Source organism: Zalophus californianus, chromosome 10, assembly GCF_009762305.2.
Source record: "Zalophus californianus isolate mZalCal1 chromosome 10, mZalCal1.pri.v2, whole genome shotgun sequence".
Classification (NCBI taxonomy): Eukaryota; Metazoa; Chordata; class Mammalia; order Carnivora; family Otariidae; genus Zalophus; species Zalophus californianus.
Window position 1 is genome coordinate 3,709,647 of NC_045604.1, and position 16,604 is coordinate 3,726,250.

Consider the following 16,604-nt stretch of genomic DNA (forward strand, 5'->3'; position numbering starts at 1 on the left):
TTGATACAGTAGTATAACAATGGGGTCATGTCCTTCATTGTGAATGTGATTAGTGAACGTGGCTCAAATGTATGCAGTGTTAGGAAGAAGGAAGTTGGTGACTTCTTAGAATACATTACAAAAACAAATTCATATTAATTACCATTGCATAAGATACATTTATTTTTAACCACTGAAAATAATCAGGGAAGATCTTTTTCCTTCGTGATTCTCTATCAAGTGTAGTACTACTACAGAAATTTATTGCTAAAAAATATTTTATATGCTCCCTTGAATATGCAATTTCATCTAGATTATCTATTTCCCCCAATAGAAACTAACCTGTTTTTAGTATCAGCAACATTTGGCAACTTTACTTTTCAGATATAATCTGTGGTTCATCTGTTCACTGTTTCCAGAAATAAAATTATTTCTATGACAAAATGCATAAATTAACAAGAAAGGAGAGTGACTTAATTTGCTTTAAGAAAAAGAAATGCTTCATTAGTCTGAATTGGTCCTCATCCAGGTGTTGGGAAGTCTAGAGAGTGAAAGGGTTGAATGACTATAGTGCCCCCTTCTTAATAATGTCCCCTTGTTAGCAGACCTGCCTCCTCTGTCAGCGTGAATCTTAAGAGTTGCCCCAGTGGAACTCAAGTGAGCCTCTTGTTGGCAGATGGGCACCAGTGGCAGCAATTTGGAAGGACATATTTGCACAGTCTCTTTATTCTCTAATTCCAACAAGTTTGTTGCTTTCAGAAGCAAGAAAAAATTTCTTCTCCCCACTCTTGTTTTAAATGCACCACAAGAAAAGTATGAACAGTTGAACTATATCAAACCCTTTGTGACACTTGGAGAAATCAGTACACTTTTAGATTAACAGAATCATTTCTAAATCTTTTGGTTTGTTTTCCTTCGGTATGGGAAGTTATATAATACTTAACTGACAATAACGAGTGTCGGCATGTGGGAGCGTATCTCAAATGCATTACACGTACTCCACGGTCTTTCTGTGGATTCTCCTGCTCCCCTGGTGCATTTGTCTCTCCAACACCTGCTGCTGCAGACTTAGGAATGCTGACACAACCATGTGAATTCTGGTTGCCCACAGAGCAGGAATACACATTTTCTGGCAAGGGTACCATGAAGCCATGAGGTGCACGCCTTAGTCAAGTATAGATTTTGTTGGATAATTTTTTGTTTCCTTATCCACTTTTGTTTGCTTTCTTTATTTTTGATGACTATGACTCATGTTCAAAATCACTGGGTACAGCGTGGGATGCCGTGTAGGACTGAAGTTTGTTCAGCCCTTTAATTTTAATTGTTTCTGTGATAGGACTCAGAATTCTTATGGCAAATATGGGTGTAGACCAAGTCTATTAGAGGTGGTCACTAATGTGCACCTTTTCTCTGTTGGTGGTGGCATCCTAAACTCAGACTTTTGAAGCAAACATGTCCCAACTTTACTTGGCATGCCATTATTACGGTAGTAATAATTTAGTCTTACTAAATGTATATGCTTATTATTCTAATGGAGAGTGAATTACACAACTAAAAATAAAAGTATAATTTACTTCCTTAAGTATTATTTTTGCTTTTTTTAAGATATCTGCTTCCAGACAAACCTTATCAGGTAATCCGTGATTTGTCATGAAATAGAAAACTTTCCCGAGATCCAGTACCTGAAGCACATGGCCAGCTTCTGAAGTGGTGAGTGAGTTTTCCTTTAATTACAACTCTTCAGAAGAAAGCAAGCAAAGCCTTCAATCCCGTAATAAAATTCTTGACCATATATACATCAGGTGTTATAGCTATGACAGAGAGTACAAATGTGTTTTCCTAGATATAAGGAAAGTAATCAGGAGAACAGACAGAAAGTTCAGTGTGACAAGAAATAGGTATAGAGTGGTTTCATTTTTTAATCTGTTAGAGAAACGTTAAAACAGTTGAAGGGGACATGCAGCTCAGAATTAACCTCTAGATGTGTTCAACTCTTTCCAAAGATGGAAGAGTTTTCTAATTGCATTCTTCATGTCCTTGTTTCTCAGACTATGAATGATGGGATTGAAGAATGGGGGCAAGGATAGTAAACATCAGTGCAATAGTTGTGTCCAAAACTGGGGGATAGGTGGCATTGAAATGCAAGTACACGAGGGACACAGTGCCAAAAAAAATCAGGAAGACAGTGAGATGGCCGACACAGGTAGAAAGGTCTTTTGCCGACCCTCAGCCGAGGGTATCCTCAAGATCACAGTGACAAATCTGATATAAAACAGGGCAATGATTAGGATGGTAGTGATGATGGCCACAGCATGGATCACATCTTTAACCAGAATCATGGACATGTCAATACAGGCCAGCCTCAGCATGAGGACCAGGTCACAGTAGTTCTGATGGATTTGGTTGGGCCCACAGAAGGGCAATGTGGAAATCATTACAATCTCAGGAAGCAGGATGAGGAAGCTGAAGACACAGAGAGCTGGGCACACAGCCAGGGGGTCATGATCATTGTAGCAGAGAGGGTTGCAGATGGCAACGTACCTGTCAATGGCCATGGTGGTCAACAAGATCCCCTCCGAATTTCCAAGTGAATGGAAGATGTACATCAAGGGAAAGAACAGGAGGTCACCATCCTGGGGCTGGGGAAAGCGAGTGAAGATAAATTCCGTCACTGCTGACACGTCTGCACTCTCCATACACTCAGCAGAGCTCCCTGTGATTGAAGGAGAAGGCACACTCCAGCTCACAAGAAGGTGGAGAAGAAAGGATGGTGTACAGCTAAATAACTCAAATGAATAACGAAATAATCTGAAGGTTTTATTTTTTCCTAATGTCACACTCTTGTGCATATTGACTAGTATTTGACATGCTTTCTCACTCCTTCAGAGGCACAATCACAGAAACAGGTGTCTCCAAATGTTTTTAATTGTGCAATTAACCTGTAATATAACTATTTGCATTTGTAAGTTGCACACGCTTACTGTATTATGATTTAATAATTCAAAATATATGCATATATTATAATAGGCCTGGAGTCTACCCTGAAACACCAATTGAGCCTCTTACTATCTACATGTCTTTTGGCAAATCACTTAATCTTTCAGGCTCAAGTACTCATTTGCAAAAGTGAGATTAAAAATAGTACCTATCTAATAGGGAATCTGAAGATTAAGCGAATATCTGCACAGGACTTAATCATTGCCCAACAGGCAACTTCTTGAAAAGTGGTAAAACCCGACTCCCTGCGCCTCTCATGTTCCTACAACACTGCTGTTTACTCACTCCCCCACTTCTGCACTGACGCTCTTCCCACCAAGCTTCACGAAGCCCTGTCTGCCCATGCTAATAGAGACTCTGCTGTCCTCTGGCACTGGACACTGTTCATCACTGTTACCTGAGGCTTTTCTCCTCCACTTCTGGGATTCCATCCCTAAGAGTAAGAGGCATGAATAAAAATAAACATAATAGGAGTTACAGTATATATTCCCAGTGGCTCTCAGAGGTGGTTCTGGCTTGGGCCTTTTCTTTTATTCCACTTGGTTGTATTCATTCTACCATCCTTACTCTTACTTCTCCTCATCTCTCTCTTATTAACATGGCTGCTTTTCTTAAACTCTTCCCCAGGTGCTCATTTCCCTCAGGCTCTCTGTTCTCAGTAGCTCTATCTGCTCATCCACCCTGCTGTTGATAATTCTATTTGCTCCTGTGGTGATCTCATCCACTTAGAAGATCTCAACTATTACAACTTACAGATGTTTTCCCCCAGCTGGTTCATGAGCTCCAAACCCACACATCTGGCCCAGAACTCGCTCCAGCTTCCTCTCCTAGCATCCCCAATGCTGTTTCCCTAGAGTCTCCTCATGCACACTGCTTTGTGGGATCACCATGGGCTCCTGAGTCTGCCATGTCTTCTGACTTGTGGCATAGTCGCCACTCCTCGCTCTGCCTCCTCTCTTGACACAAAAGCAATATGTAATCCTGGTCAAAAGTCTGCATGTCAGAAACAGGTCCTCTCCACTACTTATAAACCCGCTGACCTGTCTCAAGTTATTTAGCCTTTCTATGTCTTTAATTCCTCTTTTGTAAGATGAAGAAAATATTAATACTGGCACATAAGGTTTCAAGAATAGGTAGACACTTTCAATAACAATAACAGCACTGTATAGTGTGCTGGGGTATTGAATCACTTACTGAGGCAAGCACTGCCCCAAGCACAGGCTATATTTCTTGCTAATGCTCTAATGAGGTAAGATTATCCCCATTTTACAGATGAGAAGACTTGGGCACAGACAGATGAAACACTGCCCAGGGATGCTCAGCTGAAGTCAGAATATAAATCCGTGTACTGTATCTCTAGTGACACGCTCCAACCCAGACACTTGACTGCCCCTACCAATATGTGCACACATAATTTCAGTGCTTTAAAGTAGTGTCAGGAATGTAGTAAACACTCCAGAATATTGGGCGCTATTACACTGGGGTTTCTGTAGTGTATGTATCATGTTTCAAAATAATTATCAACTACCTGTTTTTTGTTCTCCAGGCCAGGCTCTTCCTCCAGGGCAGTAAGCTAGAACAGGGTTGGCATGTAAAAAATGGTTGGTGTCAAATAAATTAACTTGGAGCCAAGCTACTGGGTGAAATTATAATTTAGCCCACGAGACAGCCTTGGACAAGTGAAAAAGAAAATTAGGGACTGTTTGGAAAGGGCAGTATGACAATTTACTTTGAGTGACAGTCTTAATCAAGTCTGGAAAAAATCACCTCTCAAAAGATGGCATCATAATGGAGTATTCTGTTTTATATACACCTGTGCCTGGCAGAGTCTCCCCCTACACTTGCTGTTGCACCCCACCAACATTGGAAGCTTCTGAGTCCCCGGGTTCTGACGTTCTTACATGCATGGTGAGTGAATTCTTTCTCAAGACAGCCTTCTGCACTCACTTCTACCAAAGACCACAGGGGCTCCCCTGTCTGGGTCTCTGCATCCTTCCTTGATATTCCTCCAACCTCCAAAATGGGACTTAGAGCTATTTTCATAGGCATCCCAGCGAATAGCAGGAAGGGGAAGTGGGTATCATAGGGGATTCCTGCCCTGCACCACAGTGGAGAGCATCACTTTTGCTCGTGGGGTTAATTAGGAGAGAGATCCCCACCATACTCTTCTCTCATTAGATTTTAGGATCAAAGTTGTTATCAAGTATTTTTTCCTGATTGTACTTATCACTCTGAACATGGCAAACTACTTTCTCTAGCACAATGGCTATTGCCCCAGATATGAGTGTCCATCAGGGAGTCATGCAAAGAGCACTTTTGTGTTGGTCCTGCTCTTCTCACACGAACACACATGTGTGGAAAGTCTTGAAGGAAAAATACGGACACCAGAAAAAAAAAACTTGAAAAAATATTTAATAGAAAATAAGATCATTTCATAACAGACATGTCATTGGGGTTTTGTGCCAATATTGAAGTGAGGGGACAATGTCGTTTTTTTCTCATGCCACAAATGCATGTGGATTTCTCTTACCCTGAACAACTCACATTGGCCCTGCTCACCTCTCTATTGACAGTCAATGTCTCACCTTTTTTCACAGGATTATTCTGTACTCTATGTGCTCAATCCACTGCTCTGTGCTCTGTTGAAAACCCAAAGTTTTCCTCCTCCGCTTCCTTCTCTTTCCCCTCTTCCCCCTTCTTCTCTATAATCTAGTTTCTTTTGTTATAGAATCTTCTTGAAAATAAGTATCAGATTTTGGATGGGAAGACATGCTTTCTTTCTCTCTTGAGTGTTGTCTAACATTTATTCCTGTGACTTGGGGCCTATTTTCCTTGTCTAACTTCTTATAATACTTTCTGTGCAATTCAAAAATAATAATAAGCCATGGGAATAAAAGTTACAGCATAGGGAATATATCATCTGATATATTCAATGTCAGTGATGTTGTAATAGTGTTGTGTGGTGACAGATGGTGTCTACATTTGTGGGGAGCACAGCATGACATATAGGGAAGTTGAATCACTATATTGTACACCTGAAACTAATGTAACGTTGTGTGTCAACTACAGTCAAGTTAAAGAAAAAAATCACATGAGGGATCTGAAAAAATTTTAATTGGTAAAATTGTATTTCTAATGATTTAGCATAGTGTGAACCGGTCTATTTCATTTTTAACAACTTTTTTGAGATATAATTTGTATACAAAGAACATATGTAATGTATACAATGTGATGAGTGTGAACATACACAAACACCATATATAATCACCACAGTGAAGTAATAAATGTATCCAACACCTCCTAGAGTTGCTTCATATTTAAGATCACAACGCTTGTATGTAGTACAGTAAAATACAGTAAAATATGAATCTTAACCTCTTCTACAGATCTTACACTCTTAACCACTCTATTTTATAATCTGTAGTTATTTCTAATGCCTTTGGAATAATAATAATAATAATACTTACATAGTAGCAATAAAATTGATGTTTATAAGATCTATTTTAATGGCTTAAACATTATATTTCCTTTCTATTATCTATCCTTCTATGCAAGTCTCAACAGGTAGTCCATGATATATTAAATGTGTATAAATAGAATAAACATGTGAACTGGAATAAATAGAAACTATCAGTGTGACAATGAATGAGTTATATATGTTAGTTTTATGGTTTAGTATGTCAAGGAAACATCCAAAGTGAGAGGTGCTAAGAGCTAGCTAACATCAACTTGCAGATGCATTAAACACTTTCTGAAGGCAAGGAAGTTTATTTTTTTAAGATTTTATCTATTTATTTGAGAGAAAGAGAGAGAGCACGAGTTGGGGTGGGGGCAGAGGGAAAGGGAGAAGCAGACTCCCCACTGAGCAGGAAGTCTGATGCGGAGCTCGATCCCAGGACCCTGGGATCATGACCTGAGCCAAAGAGCCAAAGGCAGATGCTTCACCGACTGAGCCACCCAGGCAACCCAGGACAGAGAAGCTTCTTAATTGCAATCTTCATATCCTTGTTTCTCAAGCTATAGATGATAGGATTGAAAAGGGGAGCAAGAACAGCAAACATCAGTGCAATAACTGTGTCCAAAATTGGTGGGAAAGTGGCAGCAAATCGCAGGTACATGAGTGACACACTGCCATAGAACATCAGAAAGACACCAAGATGAGATGCACAGGTGGAAAAGGCCTTCTGGCGGCCTTCAGCAGAAGGGATCCTCAGGATCACAGTGATGATTCTGATATAAGAGAGAGCAATAATCAGGACAGAGAAGATGATGGCCACAGCATGGATCACATCCTCAATTAGAATCACGGACGTGTCTGTACAGGCCAAGTGCAGCACAGGCTCAAAGTCACAGAATATCTGATGGATTTGGTTGGGCCCACAGAAGGGCAGTGTGGAAATCCATGCAATCTCTGGGAGCAACACAAGAAAGCCAAAGATGCAAGAGCCTGCAGATAGCTGAGCACACAGCTGGGGGGTCATAATGGTAGGGTAGCGGAGTGGGTTGCAGATAGCAACATACCTGTCAATGGCCATGGTGGTCAACAAGATCCCCTCCGAGTTTCCAAGTGAATGGAAGAAGTACATCTGCAAGAGGCAGCCAGTAATGGAGATAGTCTTCTTCTCACTGATGAGGTTGGAGAGCATCTTGGGAATGGTGGCTGTGGTGTACCAGATCTCCAGGAAGGAGAAGATGCTGATGAAATTGTACATGGGATTGTGGAGATGGGTGTCCATCCTGACTGCAAAAAATATAGTGAGATTCCCGACAACAATGAATGTGTAGATGATGAACAAAGGAATGAAGAGGAGGAGGCTACCATCTTCAAACTGGGGAAATCCAGAGAAGAGAAACTCTGTCACCGTAGAAGTTTGGTTAGTTCTTACCATGATCTCAATGGCCTTAATTGTTATGGGTAGAAAGACACAGCTCACTCCCCAGATGAAATATAAAGAGTTAGATCTCTTGGCTCATATAAGAGTAAAAGGAAGAAATGCTTTAGGTAGATGATTTACTCCATCATTCCTGGATTAATTAAACAGATATCCATTTAGTTTCTATTATGTGCCAAGTACAACTGTAGGCTTGTTAAATTCAGTAGTGAAGAAAGCACTCTGTTTTCATGGAGATTATATTTCAACGAAGGAGGCAAATAATAACAAACAAGGTATTAATAATGTCATGTTTATAAGTTATGCTAGCTAAAATAAAGTAGAACATTAAGGGTACTAATAGGAATCACCTTTTATAAGAATTTCCCCAAATCATTTTGAATCACATACCAGATAAATTCTCTAATGTTTCCTGACTATGGATTAGACAATCAAAACTTTTAGTTATTTTCTTCTCTACATAGTTATTGTAAAGTTGTATTCTGCACTTTTTCAAAAATCTCCAGTTTTAAATATTCTCTTCCTTTTTCAGACCACAGAGGAGCTCTGAGTGTGGTTAGAGAAGAAGGCAATGTTTTTAGGCAAATATATCAAGGTGAAGCTATGGTAGGAAACTATTCCAAGCAGCAGAAGAGATAAAGCTAGTGGAAACTGGCCAGCACAGAGGGAAAAGAGGTGAGAGAAACTGAGCTTTAGAGGGTTCTGGAAGAACAAAGAAGGCCCAGTGGGTGAACTGGGAGTTCTCTCTTTAGAACCTAGTTCTTGAAATCTTTCAATCAGTCTTCTAAATGTCAGTCCATCAGGGATATGAAGAGAAGCAGAGAGTCTTATGGAGATAGCTAAGTCTCCCTGTGCAGATCATTTATACCTTAAAAAAGACCATCAAGGAATGAGAAAGTGAGGGCCAAAATGTGAGAGTCCAGCACAATTTAGATCCCTTGAAAGTGGCATGAAGCATGAAGAGGTCTCTAAAGGTAGTACAAGGAAACTCATCAGGTGCACCTGGGACTATTCCCCTGGCAATTCAAAAACCTGGTCTGACGGAGATAGAAAAATCAATCAAAGAGAAATGTTGAGAACACCAAGGAATTTGAAATATAAGTTCTCTTTTGACACAATGTAGAGTCCTTTAAAAATGAGCCCCTTGTATGATTAAATTAGAACACTTGATTATGCTGTATGCCAATATTCCCCTGGGAAGGCAGCCAAATATTTCCCCTGAGCCGATACTATTTGAAAAATTACTTATAAGCAGAATCAATGTAAGCTTACAACTTTATTGAAGAATGGCATTTGAAATTCCAAATTAACATGAGGCATTTGAAACATAGATGGAACCAAAGAAAAAATATTTGGCTCATTCAGAGATTTTTTCAGAGATCTCATTATAAAACTAAATACATATTTTGAAAAAGATCTTTTAAGAACTGCTTTATATAGACTAAATTTGACAAATATCAGTTCAGCAGCTTGTAGAAAACTAAGTGCCCACAGAGAACTAGGAAATGTTGATTATTACATGTATACATGTAAATCCCTCAGGTTTTCATAAAATAAGATTATTGTAAGGGTTGTTCTACACATATCAATTGTCATTAATTTTCCTACTGGTTATAGAACATCTGGTACATAAATATGCATATATAAGAATGTATACATTATATATTACGTATAATAGATAGATTCATTCAATGCAATCTCAGTTAAAATCCAGGTAGAGTGTTTTTTTTAGATATTAAGAAGCTAATTCTAAAATATATATGAAAAGACAAGGGACTAGGCAAAACATCTTGAAAAAAAGAGAACAAATTTAGAGGACAGAACTGCTGATATACATTTCCAGACTCACTATAACACTAAAAAAAATCAAGATAGTGTAGTATTGTCAAAAGAATAGACACACAGATGGGCGCCTGGGTGGCTCAGTTGGTTAAGCGACTGCCTTCGGCTCAGGTCATGATCCTGGAGTCCTGGGATCGAGCCCTGCATCGGGCTCCCTGCTCAGCAGGGAGTCTGCTTCTCCCTCTGACCCTCCCCCTCTCTTGCTCTCTCTGTCTCATTCTTTCTCTCTCAAATAAGTAAATAAAATCTTTAAAAAAAAAAGAATAGACACATAGATCAATGGAACCAAACAGAGTACAAAAATGGACACTCATATATACGGCCAAGCCATTCAACAGCGAGAAGAAAGTATTTCTGGCAAATGGCACTGGGAAAACTGAAAACAGATGTGCTAAAAACATCTTGCATCATACATGAGAATTAACACAAAATGGATCATAGACCTAAATGTAAAACCAAAAACAATATCTCCCAGAAACTAGAAGAGAACATCTTTATGACCTTTGGTTCAACAAAAATGTATATGCTATAACATCAAAAGTACAGTATGTAAAAGAAAAAAAATGATAAATTGAACTTCACCAAAATTGATTGCTTTGCAAACTCAGCAAAATTAAGGGACTGAAAAGAAAATCCATTCTGGGAGAAAATATTTGTGAGACATGTATCCAACAAAAGACATATCCAGAATACATGAAAACTCAAAATTCTTAAAACCACAATGAGATACATCGTCATAACACATCTATAAGAACAATCACATTTTTTTTTTTTAACAAAACAGCTGGTGAGGCCAAATGCTAGGGAAAGTATAGAGCAACTAGATCTCTCCTATAGGCTGATGGGAATACAAAATGGTGCAGCCACTAGGGAAGAGTTTAGTAGTTTCTTATAAAGTCAAACATACCCTTAACATGTCATCCAGCAACTGCACTCCTAAGTATTAACCCAAAAGAAATGAAAGTTTGTTTATGTCACTAAATTCTATACCTGAAACCTATTTTAGCATACATGTTAACTAACTAGAATTTAAATAGAAACTTGGGGAAAAACTGAAAGTTTATGATCACAACACCTGTAAACAAATATTTATAGTGGCTTTATTTATAAAACTGTAAACAACTCAAAAGGCCTCTAACTGGTAAAGGGATAAATGAACTTGGTACATCCATGTAATGAGCTACCACTCAGCAATGAAAACGAAAAGTATACACTCAATGCAGATTAATCTCAAATGCATTGTGATAAAGGGAAGGAGCCAAAAGCTACATATTGTATGATTCCATTTATATGACTATTGTGGACTGAATGTTTTTGCTCCCTGCCGCTCTCATTCCCATGTTCAAACCTCACCTCCCAATGTGACAGTACTAAGAGATGGGGCTTTGGGAAGGTAATAAGAATTAGATGAGCTCACGAGCAGCATTATTTCCCTTCTAAGAGTCTGGAGAGAACTTCTTCCCTCTGCTGTCTGCCATGTGGAGATACAGAAAGAAGCAGTCATCGACAAAGCAAACACCAAGTCTTCCTGACCTAGACCTCAAACTCCCAGGCTGCAGAGGTGTTACATACAAATGTGTGTTGTGTAAGCCACCCCTTCTCTGATACTTCTGTTATAGCAGCCTGAATGAATTAAGATAGAAATTAGTATCAAGGAGTTAGGGGTCCTACTCTAATGAATACTTAAAAATCTGGGAGCAGCCTTGAAACTGAGAAAGGGGCAGAGGCTGCAAGAGTTTAAGAGAAAGTATTTTGTGCCTGAGAAAATCTCAGTCCCAGGTGGATGGAATGCGGTAGTGACCCACATCTGTAGGGTGATCATCAGTAGTAACTTTGACTCATCACTCTACTCTTTCCAAACTCAACTCCAGGTAGATCAGGAGAGCAGTGTGGGCCCATGGAAGTCCACTGGAACAGACTTGCCCTTCCTGGTCTTCTGGACTCTGTGAAACTTAGAACACGTGAATGGTGGGGCTTGGAGAAACCCAGGAAAGGATGGAAGATCTGGGCTGACCTGAAGTTCACAGAAATGTTAGGCTGGCCCAAGCCCCAGGGGGATGGAATTAGCTTATGGTTGAGAAAGGGAAGACATTTAGGTTATGTAAAAGTTTGTGAATAAATGACTTAAGAGTCCAAGGCATAGGAAAAAAAATAATAAGGGAACAGGAGATCTCCTGCTCTACCCTCCGCCTCAAAAATATATATGCACCGAGGAGTCTGGCTGAAACCCTGTGTGATTTTCAGACCTGACTGCAGGAGATTACAAAGGCTTTCCCAGGCAGGTTTCCCAGGGAAAGCCATCCCTGGCACCAGGTCTCAGCCCATGCACTGAAGTGTCTAAGAGAGTTACAGCAAGGACTAAGGCTCCTTTGCCCACTCATACCCTTTGCATGTTTCCATTTGCCCCAGCAAATGCACTCCTACATCTCTATTTGCAGCCTTGGGCCAAAGTCCTCTTCAGGCACCCTTTCTGAGGCTTCTTTAGGGGAAGAGAGAGAGAAACCCTGGGGTCACTTCTCCCCACTCTGACTTAGTCCACTCTGTGTCCTCCTCTCCATCTCAGGGTCCATGAAACTGCTGGAGCCTTTTGTTCAGGGCTCCTTCGACGATAAAATAACCCTCACATCTGCACTGATGCACCTGATCCTTGATCAGGGCTCATTTTCTCAGGGAATATGATAGGGGCCTGGGGGAGGTATTTCTCTGCTTTCAACGTTTTGCTCATACTGTCATAGCAAATGACTATCACAGTAAGTGATCAAAAGCTTCATGGTTACGTTCATTGGGGCTCAGTGTTATTTTAATCTGCTACTCTGACACTCACTGTTCAGCTGAACCCCTGACACACTCAAAGAGATTCAGGGAAGGGGCAGAGCAGGTTTCTATTATCTCCATTTACAAATCACTGTAAAGATGTCTACAACTACTGCCTTAGAACTGAGGTATTTTGGACCCCCAAGGCAGTCAGAGTTATTGTCTTATCGTGTTTCTGGTGCTTCTATTTATTTCCCCTAAGTGAGTGATATTAATCTTTTTAATAGAATCTGGGGTGCTTATGTTTTAGCAAAATCAATGTTCTACTTTACAGAAATTAATGTGCCAATTCGAAGTTTATCCATTGGAAACTGGAAAGAGAGAAATGAGCTGACCCAGTCCCACCAGGAGAAAGGAAAGTGAATATAAAAATTAGTGTGGGGGGATACAGACCGTGTTCAATTTGACTCAATTCCTCAGAATAAGATTTTCAGGAATAGACTCCTCAGGTGTATCTGACCTCTTTATTCATGATCTTATTTGGTTTATATTCATATGACTAGGAACAGAGACCAGTATGTAAAATGGTATCCTCCTGGATCAGAATTAATTTAGAGAAACTGTGAGGCTGTGAAAGCAGAGGAACAGTATCATTATTAGGGGAAAAGTCTTATTATTCCATCATCACACCCCAGACAAAACATAACATCATCACTAATTTTTAATCCTACAAGTGTATCTCCTCCTCCTGAGCCTAATTCCACTCAGCCATTCATGCAACCTGGAACATGTCCACAAATACTGTTATTTAAGTCAATAGAACGAGCACAAGCTAAGTGTCATTTTCTTCTACCCCGTAGGCAACTCACTTTCCCCTTGACTTGACACAGGACAAGCCTGCATCTTGGACGCACATGCCTTCTCCTCTTACCTCCGGCAGAGATGAAGGGGGATCCTTTCCCGGATTTATGTGGCTGAAGCCCCTTCAGCTCATCAGGTGGACCATTGTGCCTGTTTCTAAAGCCTTCTTGGGAAGATTTCTCTACTGGATACTTCCCTGATGACAAGAGAAAAGCATCAGTTCCATTTCCCTACAGATTAATTAGTGGGACTTCCTCCTCTGATCTTTCTTTGTTAGTTCTCCTTAGTGAGAGGAACTCCAAGAGTCCTTTTAAAGTATGAGTCTCCTGGGTGCCTGAGTGGCTCAGTTGGTTAAGTGACTGCCTTCGGCTCAGGTCATAATCCTGCAGTCCCGGGATCAAGGCCCACATTGGGCTCCCTGCTCAGCAGGGAGTCTGCTTCTCCCTCTGACCCTCTTCTCTCTTGTGCTCTCTCTCATTCTCTTTCTCAAATAAATAAAATCTTTAAAAAAACATAAAGTATGAGCCTCCTTTGATAGATTTGCTCAGAATAAATAGATTATATAAATACATATTTTTTCCAGTTTTATTGAGAAAAAAATGACATTCATCACTGTAAAAGTTTAATATGTACAACATGATGGTTTGATTTACATTTATTGTGAAATGATTATAATAGGTTCATCTAACATCCACCTTCCCACATAGATATAATGCAAAGAAAAGAATAAAGAAGAAAAGGAAAAAGATTTTCTCCTTGTGTTGAGAAGTCTTAGAATTTCCTCTTAACAACTCTCCTATATACCATACAACATTAGCTCTAATCATTCACTATGTCATTACATCTCTAGGACTTATTTATGTTATAACTGGAAGTTTGTACCTTTTTACCACCTTCCTCCAGTTCCTCATCACCTCTACTGGAGTCAGATCTTTTTCTATGAGTTTTGCTTTTAAAAATTCCACATATAAGTGAGATCATATAATATTTGTCTTTCTCTGTTTGACTTATTTTACTTAGCATAATGTCCTTAAGGTCCATCCATGTTGTGGCCAATGGTAGAATTTCCTTTTTCATGGCCGAGTAGATATCTAGTGGTATATTACATATATATATATGAGTAACTCCTTTACCACCAGTTCCAAATACAAACCATTCATTACCCCATTCTTTGAGCCCATATATGTGGTTAGTTCCAATGGTTCCATTGAAGATTTCAGCACAACATGAAGACACCAATAATCTCTATTGCAAAGGAAATGGCACAATCCTAACTCTTCCCTGTATCCTAGCCCCTTACAATGTGATTTGGCAGCTCTCCTCATCAAGAAGTGGAGTCTCTTTCCCTCCTCTGAGTCCCTCTCCTGATATGATTTAGCCACTGAATACAATGGAAGGCATCGTGAGCCAGTTCTGAACCTGGTGCTCAAGAAGCCCTACATACCTAGGCTCTGTCTCAATGCCCATACCAGGCACTGTATGAACAACACAAACTAGCCTGTGGAAGGGGATGGAACAGAGGGAAGAGAGTACAACACTCTTAGCTAATATCAGACTGGTTCAGCTAGCTTTGGACCCTGGATACACGAGTGAACCAGGACAAGAAGAACCACCTACTTGATTCCAGCCCAAATTGTCAACCCATAAATTACGAGACAAATAGTTTCTGTTTTAAGTCGCTAATCTGGGGGAAGGTTTTTTTCTGTAGCGAAAGATAATGGATATGGTCTCTTTCCACCCTACTTTTCCTCCGCTCTGATCCACTGTGGATACAACAATAAAATGTTATTCTAAGAATATAGTTGCTTACTTAAATCTGTCCAATGTCCTCACTTGGCAATTGGGATAAATTCCAATATCCCACAACATGACCTCCAAGGTTCTGCATATCTGGCCTCTAGCCTTCATCCCATGACTCTCACTGTCTCCCATCCGCACATCTGTGCTTGGTTCCTTTAGTGCCCTCGGCTGCTTATCACCTCAGGGCATTTGCACAAATGATTTCTCTTTCATACTTTCCTGGCTGATGCCTTTTTAGTCTTCAAGTGTCAACTTAAATGCTGCTACATCAAGGAAGACTTCTGTGGCCCTACTTCTAAATAGATATGCACTTTTATTAATTCTTTTGACACATTTTGTTAAATCACTCTAGAAAAGATTGTGCCACGTCAACATCTCATCGGTGCTGTTGGAGAGTGTGTATTTTCTTCAACACATTTAAACTATCATTTTTAAAGGTAAAACTTGGTTTTTAATAAAATGCAATACTTTATTATAAATACATTAGAAACTATAGATAAATACAAAGATAAAAATAGAAGCAACCTGGGGCACATGGGTGGCTCAATCCATTAAGCATTCGTCTCTTGGTTTTGGCTCAGGCCTTGATCTCAGGGTCTTGAGATCAAGCCCCATGTAGGATTTCACCCTTAGCATGGAGTCTGCTTGAGATCTTCTCTCTCTCTCTGCCTTTCACCCCCTCTCTAAAATGAATAAATAAGTCTTTAAAAAAACAGAAATGGCCTGTTAAATTTGTATCCAAAGGTAATTAGAGCTAAAGATTCATTAAGTTAAAGTTCTTTTTGTGTTCATACTTAGAGTCACAACCCTTTAGTGAGTGGTGGAATCAGTTCCAATGTTTTTAACAAAATAGAATAAGGGAGAAAAAAAGAATACAAAAGATAAAGAAGCACCACATGGAGTAACTGTAAGTTTTGTTTCATAAAATGTGTTTGTTACAAATACAGGAATTAATACGTATGTATATGGATCTTATATTGTGATTTAAAATATATTCTTTATTGTGAATCACAGTTAACATATATTAGTGATCCCTCTTGCTCCTTAATACATTTCTCTACTTTCATCAGTACTAAAAGTCCATGAAAGAATTGTCTGTACTTGGAATTTCCAACTTCCCTTTGATCCTTTTCTATAAAATTACTCGTCAGCCTTTTGCCTGCAACACTTCAGGCACATTTCTCTCACTGAGTTCAGTACTGGCCTCCAGGTGGTCAATTTTCAGACTCCGTCTTACTTGACTATTGGCAGGATTTGGCAGAGTCAATCACTTCTTCCTCCTTTATTTATTGTGTTCATTTGGCTTTTGGAATGCTTGGGATTTTTTTTTCTATCTTATTGGTCACTCCTTCTGAGTCACATTTTCTGATTCTTCCTATTTTCCCCAAATCTGTAACAGTACAGTGCCCTAAAACTCATACCCTGGGTGATTTCCTCCAGTCTTGTGGCTTCAAATACATAGTTGCTGATCCTTGCCAT

The 16,604-nt window shown here is 39.6% G+C and overlaps 1 protein-coding gene and 1 pseudogene across 1 annotated transcript; both read right to left on the minus strand.

Moving 5' to 3' along the window:
- Nucleotides 1-1,949: 1,949 nt before the first annotated feature.
- On the minus strand, nt 1,950-2,675 carry LOC113932665 (annotated as a pseudogene).
- A 582-nt stretch (nt 2,676-3,257) lies between these two features.
- Nucleotides 3,258-16,604, minus strand: LOC113932664 (olfactory receptor 6K3-like). Its single transcript, XM_027611952.1, has 5 exons — nt 16,547-16,604; nt 13,396-13,521; nt 7,863-7,945; nt 6,950-7,805; nt 3,258-3,409 (listed from the first exon to the last, which is right to left on the minus strand). The coding sequence occupies exons 1-5, from the start codon at nt 16,602-16,604 to the stop codon at nt 3,258-3,260; spliced, it is 1,275 nt and encodes a 424-aa protein (XP_027467753.1).

Excerpts from the sequence above, each read along its gene's own strand:
- LOC113932664 (XM_027611952.1), bottom strand. The coding sequence starts at position 16,604 with ATGGCAAGGATCAGCAACTATGTATTTGAAGCCACAAGACTGGAGGAA. Across the intron at positions 13,522-16,546 it reads ACTGGAGGAAATCACCCAGG|GGAAGTATCCAGTAGAGAAA; the intron begins GTATGAGTTTTA and ends TCTTGTCATCAG. Across the intron at positions 7,946-13,395 it reads CCCCTTCATCTCTGCCGGAG|CCAAGAGATCTAACTCTTTA; the intron begins GTAAGAGGAGAA and ends CTCTTATATGAG.